This window comes from Myotis daubentonii, chromosome 6 (assembly GCF_963259705.1).
Source record: "Myotis daubentonii chromosome 6, mMyoDau2.1, whole genome shotgun sequence".
Taxonomy (NCBI): Eukaryota; Metazoa; Chordata; class Mammalia; order Chiroptera; family Vespertilionidae; genus Myotis; species Myotis daubentonii.
In genome coordinates this window covers 72,774,814-72,789,688 of record NC_081845.1, presented here as the reverse complement: position 1 = coordinate 72,789,688, position 14,875 = coordinate 72,774,814, and the positions used below count along the sequence as shown (strand labels likewise).

At 40.5% G+C, this 14,875-nt stretch overlaps 1 protein-coding gene across 1 annotated transcript in view; it reads right to left on the bottom strand.

The window, feature by feature from the left end:
* KHDRBS2 (KH RNA binding domain containing, signal transduction associated 2) overlaps nt 1–14,875 on the bottom strand; it is a 503,504-nt gene that overhangs the window by 250,492 nt on the left and 238,137 nt on the right. The window contains exon 4 of the mRNA XM_059701296.1: nt 8,381–8,527. Within this exon, the coding sequence (XP_059557279.1) occupies nt 8,381–8,527 (147 nt within the window). The remainder of the gene's footprint in view (nt 1–8,380; nt 8,528–14,875) is intronic.

Genomic DNA, 14,875 nt, shown 5'->3' with positions numbered 1-14,875 from the left:
GTACTGTATTTAGTACAGACAACCCAGTGAGCCTTTTCCACTTGTATTTTAAGGAAGTGGTGTATATGCATCCTTACATATACTATGTAGAGAGGCTGGGTGGAACAGACAGATAAAAACAAAACAAAACAAACAAAAAAAACCCACAAAGATTAGAGATCAGAAAGAAGATTCAGTTCTTGGAGGAAGAGATATATCCAAGTTCCCCGGACTTCTAGTTTGAATACTGTCTGGAAGAATCAATACACTGTCCATGGTAGCTTGCTGAAAGAAACTTCAGAGACATGAAATGAGATCAGTGAATCAGGCAGGGCAATTCAAAATAAGCTAACACTGTGGATCTTAATCAAAATTAGCTGATTAAATGTAAGAACTAGCTGAAACCGGTTTGGCTCAGTGGATAGAGCGTCAGCCTGCAGACTGAAAGGTCCCAGGTTCGATTCCGGTCAAGGGCATGTACCTTGGTTGGGGGCACATCCCCAGTAGGAGATGTGCAGGAGGCAGCAGATCGATGTTTCTCTCTCTCATCGATGTTTCTAACTCTCTATCTCTCTCCCTTCCTCTCTGTAAAAAATCAATAAAATATATTTTTTAAAAAAGTAAGAACTAATTGCTAGAGCTAAAGTTGAATACACATTTTAGGAATATTTAATTTTTCAAAAATAATGTTTTAAAATATGCTATTCTAAGATGTTCCTGTTGCATTAAAAACATTCGATATAAAATAGACTCTTTGTGGGACATCAACTGCCCCCAAGAAAATAATCAAAACTCTCTTCCCCCAAAACTCTCTTTCTTTATCACTCTCTGAATCATTGAATTACTGCATAACAGGGGTGGGCAACCCCTGGCACACGTGCCAAACATGGAAAGCCAGTAACTTTTGCTGGCAGGCGAAACCCTCTCTTATAATCTTCCATTTACATTTTTTCCTTAATATCAACTTTTTTATTTTTCAGATAAATTCAGTGTAGGTGCATCTTAGATAAATAAATAATTTTAAATAAAAAGTTATCTTAAAGACCATAGACATGGATTGACGAGAGAGGGGAAGAGCAATTTCTATGCCTCTGCCTTAACTCTCCCTGCCTTCCTAGATCCGACCAGTATTTTGGTTTCATCCACATACGCTTGTGAATCTTTGTTCAAAAAAGTGATGAATTTTGTTAAGTCTCATAATAGGAGTAGCCTGACGGATGAAAGTAGTAGCTCATGTATATCTCTGAAGGTCACAAAATATAAACCTGATGTAAAATCTCTGTCATCAGTGATGCAGCAGCAAAAGTCCCACTGATAACATCAAACGGAGTCATAAAGTTTTCTGTCAGACAATCAGTGTACATGTATACATTTAAAAAAATGTATTTTTCATCATCATTTACTGTTTTTGTCACTCGAATGAATTTTATTATTTCTTCAAGGTTCTTCACATACGTACACCTTAAGAGATATCAAGTAAGAGTAACATGTTCTTAAAAAATTAGGGTTGGCACACAGAAGAATTTTGAGTCAGAGATTTTGCTGGTTTTGGCACGCACTCACAAAAAGGTTGCCCACCCCTGCTATAGACCCTTGTCTGGTTGGTGGTGGTCTTTGTCAGCAATTGATTTTTCCTGACTAGAAAATAACATTTTTGGTTTGATCAGTGTTGCTTGGTCTGTCATCACTATTGACCATATTATCCAGTTTGGTCTCCCATCCCAATTCTCTCCCAAATATCTCTGGATATACTTATCTGGCTCTTAAATTCTCCAAGGGCAGTGGCTGATGTAACACAAATGTCTAGATCCATGACTGACGTATAATTTGGTGCTTAGAAATATTTGTTGAATTGAATGTAAATAAGGTTTTCACCTTGCATTAATTACTACCATTTATTTTCTTTATTTACTCAGTTAAAAATTACTTTAATGAACAATTCTGATTATTCAGCTACTTTTTTTGTCTTGATTTCTTTTTGTACCAAATTCTTCAATAACTATGAGTCTTTTTTAGTTGATTCCATTTGGCAAATATTAACAGGTCAGTGTTGACATGCTTATTATATAAAACTGCAGGATTAGTAATTAGTAAATGATTTGAATATTATATAAAATTTCTATATAATCCTCTAAGATTTCCTTACACTAAAAGCTGATAAAGTTAAGAGGTGAGATCCTCGCCTTGGAGATTAAACCTGCATTCTTAGGAAGTGCAGATATTTAACAACATAGATAACTTTTTAGGAATGCTGCTAAGCCTTCATGCTAACAACATTTGGAATTACAAAAAGCACGTTGTTGCTTTTTTAATTATAATGTCAATTAATGGTGAAGAAGTACCTCATCAAGATGAAATCTAAGTGCTGATAGGCAAACAATGCTGGCATGTAAAATGCACTAAGAACTCAGGAAAAGAGTGGCCTCAGAGAATTCACAACACTGGCATCAAATGAGACCAGTGATAATTAGTGAGAATTTATTTTTAAGATACAAAGTGGATGCCTGGTCCTAGATTTGTAAAGAGAATATCTGATTATCTGTACTGGTGAGGAGTCAGAAGATACTTGTATTAGGGTTGGTTTTATCTGTCTTTGCATTTCTTTTATCTGTCTTCCAGGTTATGTCAATCAATTAGCAATGCTAAAGTGACCTTGGGTTTTAATCCTATATAATAAAAGGGTAATATGCAAATTGACCCTAACAGCAGAACGACTGGGAATGACTGGTCACTATGACACACACTGACCACCAGGGGGCAGATGCTCAATGCAGGAGCTGCCCCCTGGTGAGCAGTGCACTCCCACAAGGGGAGCTCTGCTCAGCCACAAGCCAGGCTGATGGCTGCCAGTACAGCGGTGGTGGTGGGAGCCTCTCCTGCCTCCTCAGCAGCGCTAAGGATGTCCGACTGCAGTTTAGGCCTGCTCCCCGCTGGCAAGTGGACATCCCTCAAGGGCTCCTGGGCTGCCAGAGGGATGTCTGACTGCCAGCTTAGGCCCAGTTCCCCAGGGAGCGGGCCTAAGCCAGCAGGTGGTCATCCCCCGAGGGGTCCCAGACCGGGAGAGGGCATAGGCTGGGCTGAGGCACCCCTCCGAGTAAACAATTTTTTGTGCACCGGGCCTCCAGTAATAATAATAATAATAAATTATATTATCATGTAATTAATTATATGATAATTATTAGATCTGTTCTAAGAACTAACAAAATTTTATTTTTTTTCTAATTCAGAGGCTTTTGTTACTACTAGAAGCCCAGTGCACGAAATTTGTGAACTCGGGGCAAGGGGAGTCCCTCAGCATGGCCTGCGCTCTCTCGCAGCTCAGGAGCCCTTGGGGGATGTCCGACTGCAGGCTTAGTGGGCCTAAGCCAATAGTTGGACATCCTTAGCGCTGCCACGGAGGCTCCCGCCTCCACAACTGCATGCACCTGCCTGTGAGCTCGGCTTCTGGCTGAGCGGCGCTCTCCCTGTGTGAGTGCACTGACCACCAGGGGGCAGCTCCTACATTGAGCGTCTGCCCCCTGGTGGTCAGTGCATATCATAGTGACCAGTCATTCCGCTGTTCGGCCGATTTGCGTATTTGCCTTTTATTATATAGAACTAGAGGCCCAGTGCACAAAATTCGTGCACTGGGGAGTGGGGGTGCCTCAGCCCAGCCTACCCCCTCTCACAGACTGGGAGCCCTCAGTGGATGTCCTACCAAAGGCTCAGGCCCACTCAGCCTAAGCCATAGTCTGGCAGCAGAGCTCAGAGCAGGCACCCTGTGTGTGTGTGTGTGTGTCCGCTGGGGCCTGCCCCCAGCTGCGTCGGAGGCTCAGAGCAGGCACCCCGTGTGTGTGTGTGTGTGTGTGGTGTGTGTGTGTGTGTCCGCTGGTGGATGCCCACAGCCACGCCACAGAGGCTCAGAGAAGGCGCCCTGTGTGTGTGTGTGTGATGACTGGTGGCTGCCCCCAGCCCCACCGTGGAGGCTTGGAGCAGGTGTCCCTCTGTGTTGATCTCTCAGGCTCCTGGCCTCCACTGTGTGTTGTTCTCTCCCTTGAGCGGCGGCCAGGGCAGGTGGGAAGCTTGGCTTCCTCCATCGCCAGGGGCAACCCAAGCCTCTAGCTCTGTGGCCGCTTGGCTTCTCTGCTGCAGCCGCAGCGAGGCTTGGCTTCTCCGCTACAGCCTCAGCGGAGAAACCAAGCCTCTTTAGTCTTCAGTCTTCAGTCTTCACTCCGGTCGGAGCCTTCAGTCTTCACTCCATGCCTGCGTATGCAAATTAACCGCCATGTTTGTTGGGTTAATTTGCATACTCATCTGATTGGCTGGTGGGTTTAGCGGAGTGACACCAATTTGCATGTTTCTCTTTTATTAGTGTAGATTACAAGGTATCAGGCTTAAAAATTCTCAATATTAGATGATTATACATTTATCCAGATGTAATCAGAAAATAATCATAGTGTGTAGAAATGTAGTAGACATTTCAGAGCAAGCAATAATTACATAAATATATGTGGTTTGTGCTTAGTGCTATTACCTACCACACTATTAAAATATGCTTAATTATGGGAAAGAAAAGGAAATTAATTGGTTTTGATAATAACAATCTGAGAAAACTCTTGACAACTGTTTTACAATAACCACAACAATAAAGGAACAATATGCAGGTCACAGATCCTGTTTTCCTCTCTGCACTGAACTTTATTTTGTTATTATTACTGATCATTCTCTTGCCTGTGGGATGTTGTTACTATTCATGCTGAACTCCTGCCAGCAGCCAGCCAAAATGCATCTGTCCTTCTGCACCTTGTGGGTCTTGCCATTTACCAATGTTGCTTTTGCTGGCTGGTAGGTTTTCATTTAATAAACTGTTTCCCCTACATATTCACCAGCATAAAAGGTTCTGACCAAATAGTCATTTCTTATCAAATTATAGTATAAATTTCAGAGATACATTCTTACATTTATAATCTTTCAAAACTTTGCAAAAATTTTTTCAGTGCATGAGAGTGTAGATTTTTTTTCCCACCTCCTAGACTCAAAATATCCTGCTTCTCTTTTCTAATTTCCTTATATCTGCTTACTTTTTTGTATGATTTCTACTAGCAATAAGTGTCATTTTCCCATTTTTGAGCTAGGATTACAGTCTTTGAAGAATAGATGGCAAGAATATCCTCTTTTTGCTTTTAACATAAAGAGGAAAAGGGTTTTACTTTTCCTCCATAGTCACATTCTTGGTAGGTTTTCTATATAGGTTTCCAATATCTCAAACTCAAAATGATACAATAAACTCTAATAGCCCCATTTCAAGAATCATGGCTGTCACCAAGAAATACGTCCAATCTAATTCAGGAAGAAAATAACAACCAGGTCTGATGATTTTATTTTCTGTTGAATTTACTTAAAGTCTTATTATATGTAAAATTGATGAGACTAACAAAAAGATACATATACACCACAAACACAGATATAAACTTTACACACACACACACACACACACACACACAGATATACTATATATATGCACATATATGTATAATTTGAATATATTCATATACATAAAGTATTTACATATTCATGCCATACTAGGTGTTATTATAGAAGGCACAAAAAATATGTCACATGTTATGTTTCCTTTCTGGCATTTAGAAGAAACTAAACACGGGGAGTTGTGAATGTCCCTTTGAACATACTAGTATATGCCTTTTATTTAAATGATACAAACCTCCAAGGATGATCATTAGAGTCTTAACCCGGGCATGACAAATACTTGTCAAGTTCTGTTAATTCATGATATAGAGGACCTTCAGTGATTGTAAAATTTGCTCATACAACGTGGAGAGATATCAGAATGGTTATTTGTAAAAGCTCTTCATTCAATCATTTATTCACTCACAAAAATATTTATTAAGTGCTTCTTATGTCCCTGGCATGGTTCAAAATGGGGGAATAAAGTGGTGAAACTAGATAACTTGCCCTCATGACATATATATTAAATCAACAATTAACAAACGAGTTAAATATATATATATATTAAAGATAATCTGAAGGTGATAAGAGCTCTGAGGAAATACATAGTGAAGAAGGCTAGGGCAAAATGAGACAATGAATGGCAATGTGAAATCAGACAGCGGTGATATTGTGAACCAGAATAGAATTGTACACACATAATAGAATTGTGTGGTCAGGGCAGGATTTCCTGCAGAGATAACAGCAGAGCCAAGACCCGAATGACAAGGAGATAGCCTTGCCAGTACACTGGAGAAGAATCTTCACAGGCCCTTATGAGGAGGGAGCCTGGAGGATGACATGAAAGGAAGGCTGCAAGAGCCCAGGAAGTGAGCAGTTGGACAGGCAGAGGTAAAATCCCAGAGATAGACAGGAACAAGTCAACCTGGTCAATGTAAGGTCTTCAGCCTTCATCTGAGTCTGTATCTATAGAGAGCACCTTGATTGTGGGGTATATTCCCCAAACCTGGCCCAGAGAGCTATTGCCTTCCTCCATGGGACCCCGGCCGCCACTGCTTCAGTCAGACAATCAAACAAACACTGATTTGCCAGATATGATGCTGAATGATGGGAATCCAACAGAGGCACTGCTATCCCTGCCCATAAATATATATATATTTCAGTGGCAAAGACATAATGAAATGATCACAAGCATCACGAGGCCTACGAAGGAAAATGTATTAGTGATATTTATAATAAAATAGGGTTAATATAGCCTACAGCCTAGGTCCAAGATATATGTAGCAATAAAATAGTATTCCATCTTATATATTTCACCCCAAAAAGTCATTCTTAGATTATCTACTGTAAAAATAAAATAGATTAAAAAAACATCCATTTACATAGTACTTTATAATTGTCTATGTCTTTCATATGCAGTACCCCATGTAATAGTCACAATAGCTGTCACAGAGGTCAGTCAATTATAATTATCTTCTCTTTAAAGATGAATAAGCTGAAGCTCTTGGAACTTAGATGCCTTGTCCACACTCATGAAATGAATTAGTAATGTCGGCAGTCCTAGCATTTTTCTACACATTCAATATCACAAGAAGTTTGGTCTGAGGTAAACATAGTAAAAATGTTTACACAACAGTACTAGGCATTTTGTTCAGAGGAAAAAGGAAGAGAGAACATACATAGCATCCTCATTCTTAAGAAATATAGGATCTACTTAGGGAGGGGTTCAGATGAGCACCAGATACTAACTTGTGCAGAAATTCAGCATGCATGTAATGTCAGGGAATAATCATGAATGGTATGGCATTATTCAGAACCTTGTCCTGAGAGATGTTTTTAAACTGGGCATATAATTAATTAATTATGTTGTTAGATTTTGAGACTTTTACCTTCTGAAATAGTTATTTTTTTCTTTTCCCATCCTTAAAATCACTGTCAATCAATGAATCTTATGCATCATTTCCTCCGAGTTTATGGATCAGTTTAGAAACCTACTGTGTTCTTTGTTACACAGATTAATTTTAGATTCTCTCCCTCTCCCTCTCCTCCCCTCCCCCTCCCCCTCTCCCTCCCCCTCCCCTCCCCCTCCTCCTCCCCCTCCCCCTCCCCCTCCCCCTCTCCCTCTCTCCCCTGAAGACTTCTGCCTAGGTACTCCAGAGAACCTTCCTCAGCATTCTCTTGTTTGTTTTATTCCTGGCTCTAAGCCTGATGCCAAGATTTCTGTTTGAATGACCTCTTCCTAGAATGCTAAACTGTCAACCTTTAGAAAAGCTTCATCATTTAATCTTCCTCAATTTTTTTGAAAATCAATGCAGAATTCTATTCAATATGCAACCATGAATTTACTGCCTTACTAACCAAATATTCTCTACTGCTCTCACTTAGTGCAATGCATTTATTTTTCCAAATTTTGCTTCATGTCAACAAATGTCTGTTTCTATTAACACTGATTATTTTACATTACATTTATAATGAGCCAGCACTTGGCATACCATCACATAAAAATGCATTTGATGTTTTCAAATAACATCACTGTCTTGTTACAAGTATGGCATATGTAATCTTTTTGTTCCCACTACAAATGCAAATGCTTTAATAATTAAAAATTTCCAATAATACATGTCAATTACCCATTTATTAAGACACAAAAGAAAAGTATACAACTTCAGTTACGTTTCTGTGTTTATGTGTTCACTGTCTTACTCTTTATGGCTGTGTACTGATGCACAGCTGGTAATGATGTACTGAAGACAAATACTGAAGTCGAACCATCATGAGGTAGCAACATGCCAGGTCCTGTGCCAAGTGTTTTGGATATTCTATAGTTCATATCAACTCTATGAATAATTAGTTTGCAATATGCATTTCCTTCTAAAAAGTCAGCGAAGCTCAAAGGCACATTTTTAAAAATAGAAACCGCTGAGAAACTTCTTTGTAAAAAAAGAAAAACACTTACGGGAACCAGGAATTTTTTAATCTCTTCCAATGCATGACTCATACGTGAATAAGCTTCCCCCGGTGGAGCAAACACTTCAATTAACACGTGAAGTTCATCACTCAAGTGGGCATACTTGGCTTCCCCACTCTTCCTTAGCTCTTCTTCCTGTGAAAGAGGTTATTTTTAGAAATACAAATCCACTCATTTTGCATTGATTTAACATTCATTGAGACTGACAAAAGGATATAATCTAAGCAAATTTTCCATAAGTAGAAACCCTTTGAGAAATAAAAATCAGGTACAAGCCATTTAAAGATTTTTAAAATCATTTTTGAGTGAATGATTTTTAAAAAAAAAAGCTGGCATACTGATCATCTACAACAGATTTTAATCAGCTAAATGAAAATGTTAAATCCCTGAGAAGATTTAGCAGAACTGCCATTAACTCTTCAGTGTGCACCACCTCATTTTGGAAAAAAAGGATTTTTTTTTATATTTGATAAGTAAGATTTTGCAAATAATAAACCAAAGATTGTCCCTATTCTTTAATAGAACGAGAACTTTTTAGTAACCTTTAAGTGGTGAAAGGTTGTTTGCTATTAAAATATGCAAAACCAATGGTTATCTCCCCAACAAATTCCACTAACCCAGATTATCATTGAGCTTCACACCCACATCCTCTGTAAAATGTGTTGCCTCATTTTGGTCAACAGGAGAACGTTAAAGAGATGATGGATAAGTATTATGTTGGCATTGATTATGCATGAGCTACATATCCTCAGCTGAACTAACAATGCATTCCTATTGGAGCAGTTTTTTCACAGTCCTGTACCCAAGTGATTAGTGAAGCCTGATTGGCTCTTCAATCCAGGTGAAGAGCCAATCAGCCTCTGATCCATATACTTTGCTAGTGTGTGCTATGTATTTTACACATGTCACCTCTAATATCACAATAATCTTGTACATTACTCACAGATTTGAGATTAGGAAACTCAGTTTAAAAGACTTAGTAGCTTCAGCAAAGTTAGGATTCAAACCCAGCTCATTTTTCAATCAGAGTTGCATTTTTCTTTTAGGAATTCAAAGAAGCAAAATTTGGTTAAATAATTAACATAATTAACATGTTTCTTGACACCCCTCCCCAATTATCTAGTGGTTGTTTCATTAAATTTCAAAGGATAAAAAAGCATTTTTCAGTCTTATATGGAAATTAAATTGAAAAAATGACCCAAGTAGACCTAAGCCGGATAAACAAAAGCAAATTTGCTATTGATTTTAGATGAGTTAACTGTAGGGCCCAGGTTAATGTGTTTATCTGACTAGAGAAGCCCATCATGTCAACACATGGAAAGTCCATGACGGAGATGGGTAGAAGAGGCAGCCTCCTTTCCTGCTCATTTCTCATCTACAGTACTCAGCCCTCGGGAATATCAACATCTTTCAGCCTGGTAATCCACACTCCACTCTGCTAGCAACCCTCTATATCTAACTAGGACTTTTTATTTAAAAGAGTTTTTCTTGGTTCCAAATTCTCAGTTGGGGAAGAAAAGCGAGGCTTGACTAAAGGAGTATGCACCCTTGGGTATAGGAAACATTTCCTTCCTCTTTGGGTTCCACTGGGAGGCAAGCTGCTTCTTATCTCTGGTGTCGGCTTCATTTACACATAATTGCTGGGATAGTTAAACCAGAGGTTGCCTGATTGTGATCCTTTCTCAATACTTCCTAAGCTGATTTCCAGCTGGTTATTAAGGGTTCCTCACTAGCCAAGTTTTATAAGGCCTATGTACTGTGAGGTGTGGCATAAGAATCATAACACTGATTTCTTTACCTCAACAAAAAAAGGCATTAAAGTCCAGCCAGTGTGGTTCAGTGGTTGAACATCAACCTATGAACCAAGAGATCATGATTCAATTCCCAGTCAGGGCACATGCCTGGGTTTCCTGCTCCATCCCCAGTAGGGGGAGTGCAGGAGGCAGCTATCAATGATTCTCTCTCATTATTGATATTTCTATCTCTCTCTCCCTCTCCCTTCCTCTCTCTAAAATAAAAAAAAAAAACACACTTTAAAAAAATTACTGGTTACTAAATATAAGAGATTCTAAACCAAGTCATTAGAAAATGTCAAATCCAGTTTTATATATCCCCCAACCAATCCCCATGTTACGCCCTAAGGTAAAAATGTAAGTAAAATACATCAGTTTGTATTAGTTATTTGACAGAGACTAACATGGCACTAAATAGAGTATAACTGGAACTGCATTCTTGTATTTAATTGGTAAGAAATTAAAAGGAAACTTTTCCATCAGAAATATTATTTGTATGTTACCTTCTACAACAGACATATTCCTGACATGTAAATAATTTGACAATTAGAAATTTTTGCTCTTAATTCAAAATAGCATGTTTATTGAAGAAAACCTGAAAAAAAGTCCTCAAAAGTACAAATGTTTTTTGTTTTTTTATAAAATCAACAACCACACAATTCAAGATACACTTTTATCATTTTCAGGGTATTTTTTTTCAAGTCTCCTTTTACTATAATAGTAATGAAATAGAAGTCATAATTTTGGTATTGCTTTTTAGGTCAAAGTTACAAAGCACTTTCCATGGATTATCTAATTCTCTCTGCATGACTACACTTTCTGTTAGATAATGTTATTTCCCTCCTTTTGCTAATGAGGAGACTGTGGCACAGAGAGAAGCTTACCAAGAGTTACATAGAGTATGCATCATCGAGTTGCATTACCATCCAGGTAATTTGATATCCAGAGGTCAAACTGTTAATCACTAGAGGTGTGTTGCTGCTACAGGTACACAAGTGCAAGTAAATTTTTTATACATTCATATTTCCCCGGGGGTACCTCTAGTTTCTGAAAGAACTCGGCCAGTGGTCTGTCAGCAATTTCCTGGTATCCCGGCCCTATAGTTCTGTGCTCTCCAGCAGATTACAGATTTTTACACAAAAGGCACATCTTCCATGAATGTCCTTTCCTCTCCCCCGTAAAGGCCTGATTTAGTAGCTGTGTGCCCATCAGTGGGGGGTGAAACTACTATTTTCAACATTCTGACTAATTTCCTTTTTGAAGGGCTTACCTAAAATGTGTGTGCTCTCACATCACATTGTTTATTTCTAACTCTCTGTTTGCAACCAAGGGTTCCAAACAAGGCCTTCATCCAAAGTTTTTTTTTGAAGGGTGAGTTCAGATTAGTTTGCATAATTTCTCATGAATATTCATGTTGTATTCCTAAAACAAATGGGCTTCATGAAGGATCTTCTCTATTTCCTTGAATACTGGTGGCAGGATTGTTTAGGACCCTCCACACCCTGATTCTATTTTGGGGGGCAGGGACTCAAGTCAGCTCACAAATGGGTATTCTTCTACCTTAGTTCAGACGATTTAAGACAAATTCCCAACCAGAACACAGAATCAGATGTGCTCTGGCACTGAGTCCAGCCATTTGGTCTCTGGATTTGCCAAATGCCAATTGTAATGCAAAACTCAAAATTTCTTAAAATGCCCTAAAAGACCCACTCTCAAAATCACTTATGGGTAACATAGATTTCAAGGAAACTATCATAGGGCACAAAGCAAAGAGGTCATATTGATAATCTCATTAGGGACAACTAAAAAAAAAAAATTGTATTCTCTTCTATCTCTAATGCTCATATTACTCTCTCTTCCTGTCTGAAATTTCCTAGGGAATTTAAAATTATTTTCACCTCTATTAAACAGAGTAATTTAGTTATTGAATGCTAATTCCCAAGCTCACATGTCCAGGTCATTATGGAGCTCAATGAAATAAGGGGAACACCAGTAAATGACACATTAGAAGTCACAGTATAGAAATGTACACGCAAGTGCACACACATACTCACACTCATACACACACTAAAGCACTTTTGACAGTGTGATTTTAGAAAAAGTAAATGTTTTCATTTTGTCAAATTAAGAAAGATAGTCATGTGCTTTGGGCATTTTTTTAAGAATATGTTATAAGTTGTTCATAATATGATATAGACCATATATTCCTCCTCTGTGTTTTCCAGATTTTGGTATTTTTCCAGAATTTCCTGAAAGGAATCCCATCACCAACACTGTCAGTAGAGAGAACACCTGAATAACTGAGTTGATACCTTATTCATCATTTTTAAACACCTATGTGTTTATATATATACTAGAGGCCTGGTGCACAAAAATTTGTGCACTCGGGGGGGAAGGGGGGGACCCTCAGCCCGGCCTGTGCCCTCTCGCAGTCTGGGACCCCTCGGGAGATAATGACCTGCTGGCTTAGGCCTGCTCCCGGGTGGCAGAGGACAGGCCCAATCCCTAGGTGCAGCCCCTGGTTGGGCTCAGAGCAGGGCCGATTGGGGAGTTAGGGTGCCGCCCCCTGTCATGCACAGAGCAGGGCGAATTGAGAGATTGCGATGCCACCTTCAGTCACGCTCAGGGTAGGGCTGATTGGAGGGTTGGGGCACTGCCCCCTGTCACACTCAAGGCAGGGTCCATAGGGAGGTTGCGGTGCCACCACCTGTCATGCACAGAGCAGGGTCGATCAGGGGATTGGGGAGCTCCCCCCTGTCACGCACAGAGCAGAGCCCATCAGGGGGCTGAGGAGCTCCCCCCTGTCACTCACAGAGTAGGGCCGATAGGGGAGTTGGGGCACCGCCCCCTGTCACACACAGAGCAGGGCCGATCAGGGGGTTGGGGCGCCGCAACTGTCACACTCAGGGCAGGGCCAATGGGGAGGTTATGGCTCTACCCCATCACACACAGAGCAGGGCCCCTGGGGGGTGGGAGGGGTTGGGGCGCCACACCCTGTCACACACAGAGCAGGGCCAATCAGGGGGTTGGGGCGCCGCACCCTGTCACACACAGAGCTGCAGGGCGATCAGGGGGTTGGGGAGCTCCCCTGTATCAGGCACAGAGCAGGGCTGATCAGGAGATTGGGGCACCTTCCCCTGTCACGAACAGAGCAGGGCGGATAGGGAGGTTGTGGCCCCGCCCCCTGTCACACACAGAGCCATAGAGTGATCAGGGGGTTTGGGTGCTACCCCCTGTCACGCTGATCCTAGTGCCGAAGGCCTCTCGGCTCTGCTGATCCCAGTGCTGGGAGGCATATTACCCTTTTACTATATAGGATAGAGGCCTGGTGCATGGGTGGGGCCGGCTGGTTTGCCCTGAAGGGTGTCCTGGATCAGGATGGTGGTCCCCACTGGGGTGCCTGGCCAGTCTGGGTGAGGGGCTGAGGGCTGTTTTCAGGCTGGCGGGTGACTGAAGCTCCCAACTGCTCCTTTTTTTCTTTTTCTTTTTATTCTGGGCCCGCTTTAGCTCTGGCTCCAGCTCTGAGACCTCTGCTGCTGAAAGCAAGTATCTGGTTTGTTTTGGTTCTATAATCGATACACTGTATAACACCAGCTCTGAGATCTCAGCGGCTGAAAGCAGGTTTCTGGGGTTTTGTTTAGCTTCTATATTTGTTACAATGTTTCAAACTGCAAGCTCAGAGGCCCGCAGCGGGCAGGCGGGGAACGTTGGAAGTCCTCCGTCACTGAAGCAAGCAAGCCTCATGTTCGCTTCCAGCTGCCTGGCTGCCGGCCGCCATCTTGGCTGGCAGTTCATTTGCATATCACCCTGATTAGCCAATGGGAAGGGTAGCGGTCGTAGGAAAATTACCATGTTTCTCTTTTATTAGATAGGATGAACAGAGAAGGTTATGTACTAGAGAGGTAGTTTTCAAGTGGTGATATTTGGGGCCAGGAGGGTTACAGAAAGGCGCCTTATGGACTATGTTAGAGCAAAATGAGGATTCTCCAGCATCCCATTCAACCATATCAGCTCAACTCACACCTGTTTATGCATAAGATGTCAGGTAAGGGAATACTGTTCCACAAGATCAACAAACTAAAAACAACAGACAATGGTAGACATGATAATGTCAAAGGTTTCTCATAGCTTTAAAAAATTATGACTCACTATATGACTTTTCTTCAGAGACATCCTTATCCTGCAAAGTAGACTTTACTATTAGAAAATCCACTTTCCAAACAGTGTTCTAAGATATAGTACTGAGAAAAATCGAAACTCTAAATGGCAACTATTCAGGTCAATCTTTGAACATCTAGAATGAGGCTGCTGTTGCATATTTTATACACATTATACCATTTAATCTTCATAGAACACTAAGGTGTAGTGGAAGTAAAAAAAAAATATTTTGAGGTCAGAGAGATCTATATTTAAGTTAACAGTACTGATATTTATTACCAATAGTATTTGGAAAAAGTTACTAAATTTTTTGAGATTCAGGTTCTTAATCTACATGATAAGGAAACTCTAGATTTCTCAGACAAGGATAACAGAAGGTAATATGTATAGATCACAAGTATGGTGCCTGGTACACTATAAACTCTCAAAGAAATGAAAGGTTTTCTCTCAGAGGAGCTAAGTGACTTGGTTGCAGTGATTCAGGAAGTGAGAGAATGGCATTTGGTCTGCCTGACTGACTTCGAAGCCATAC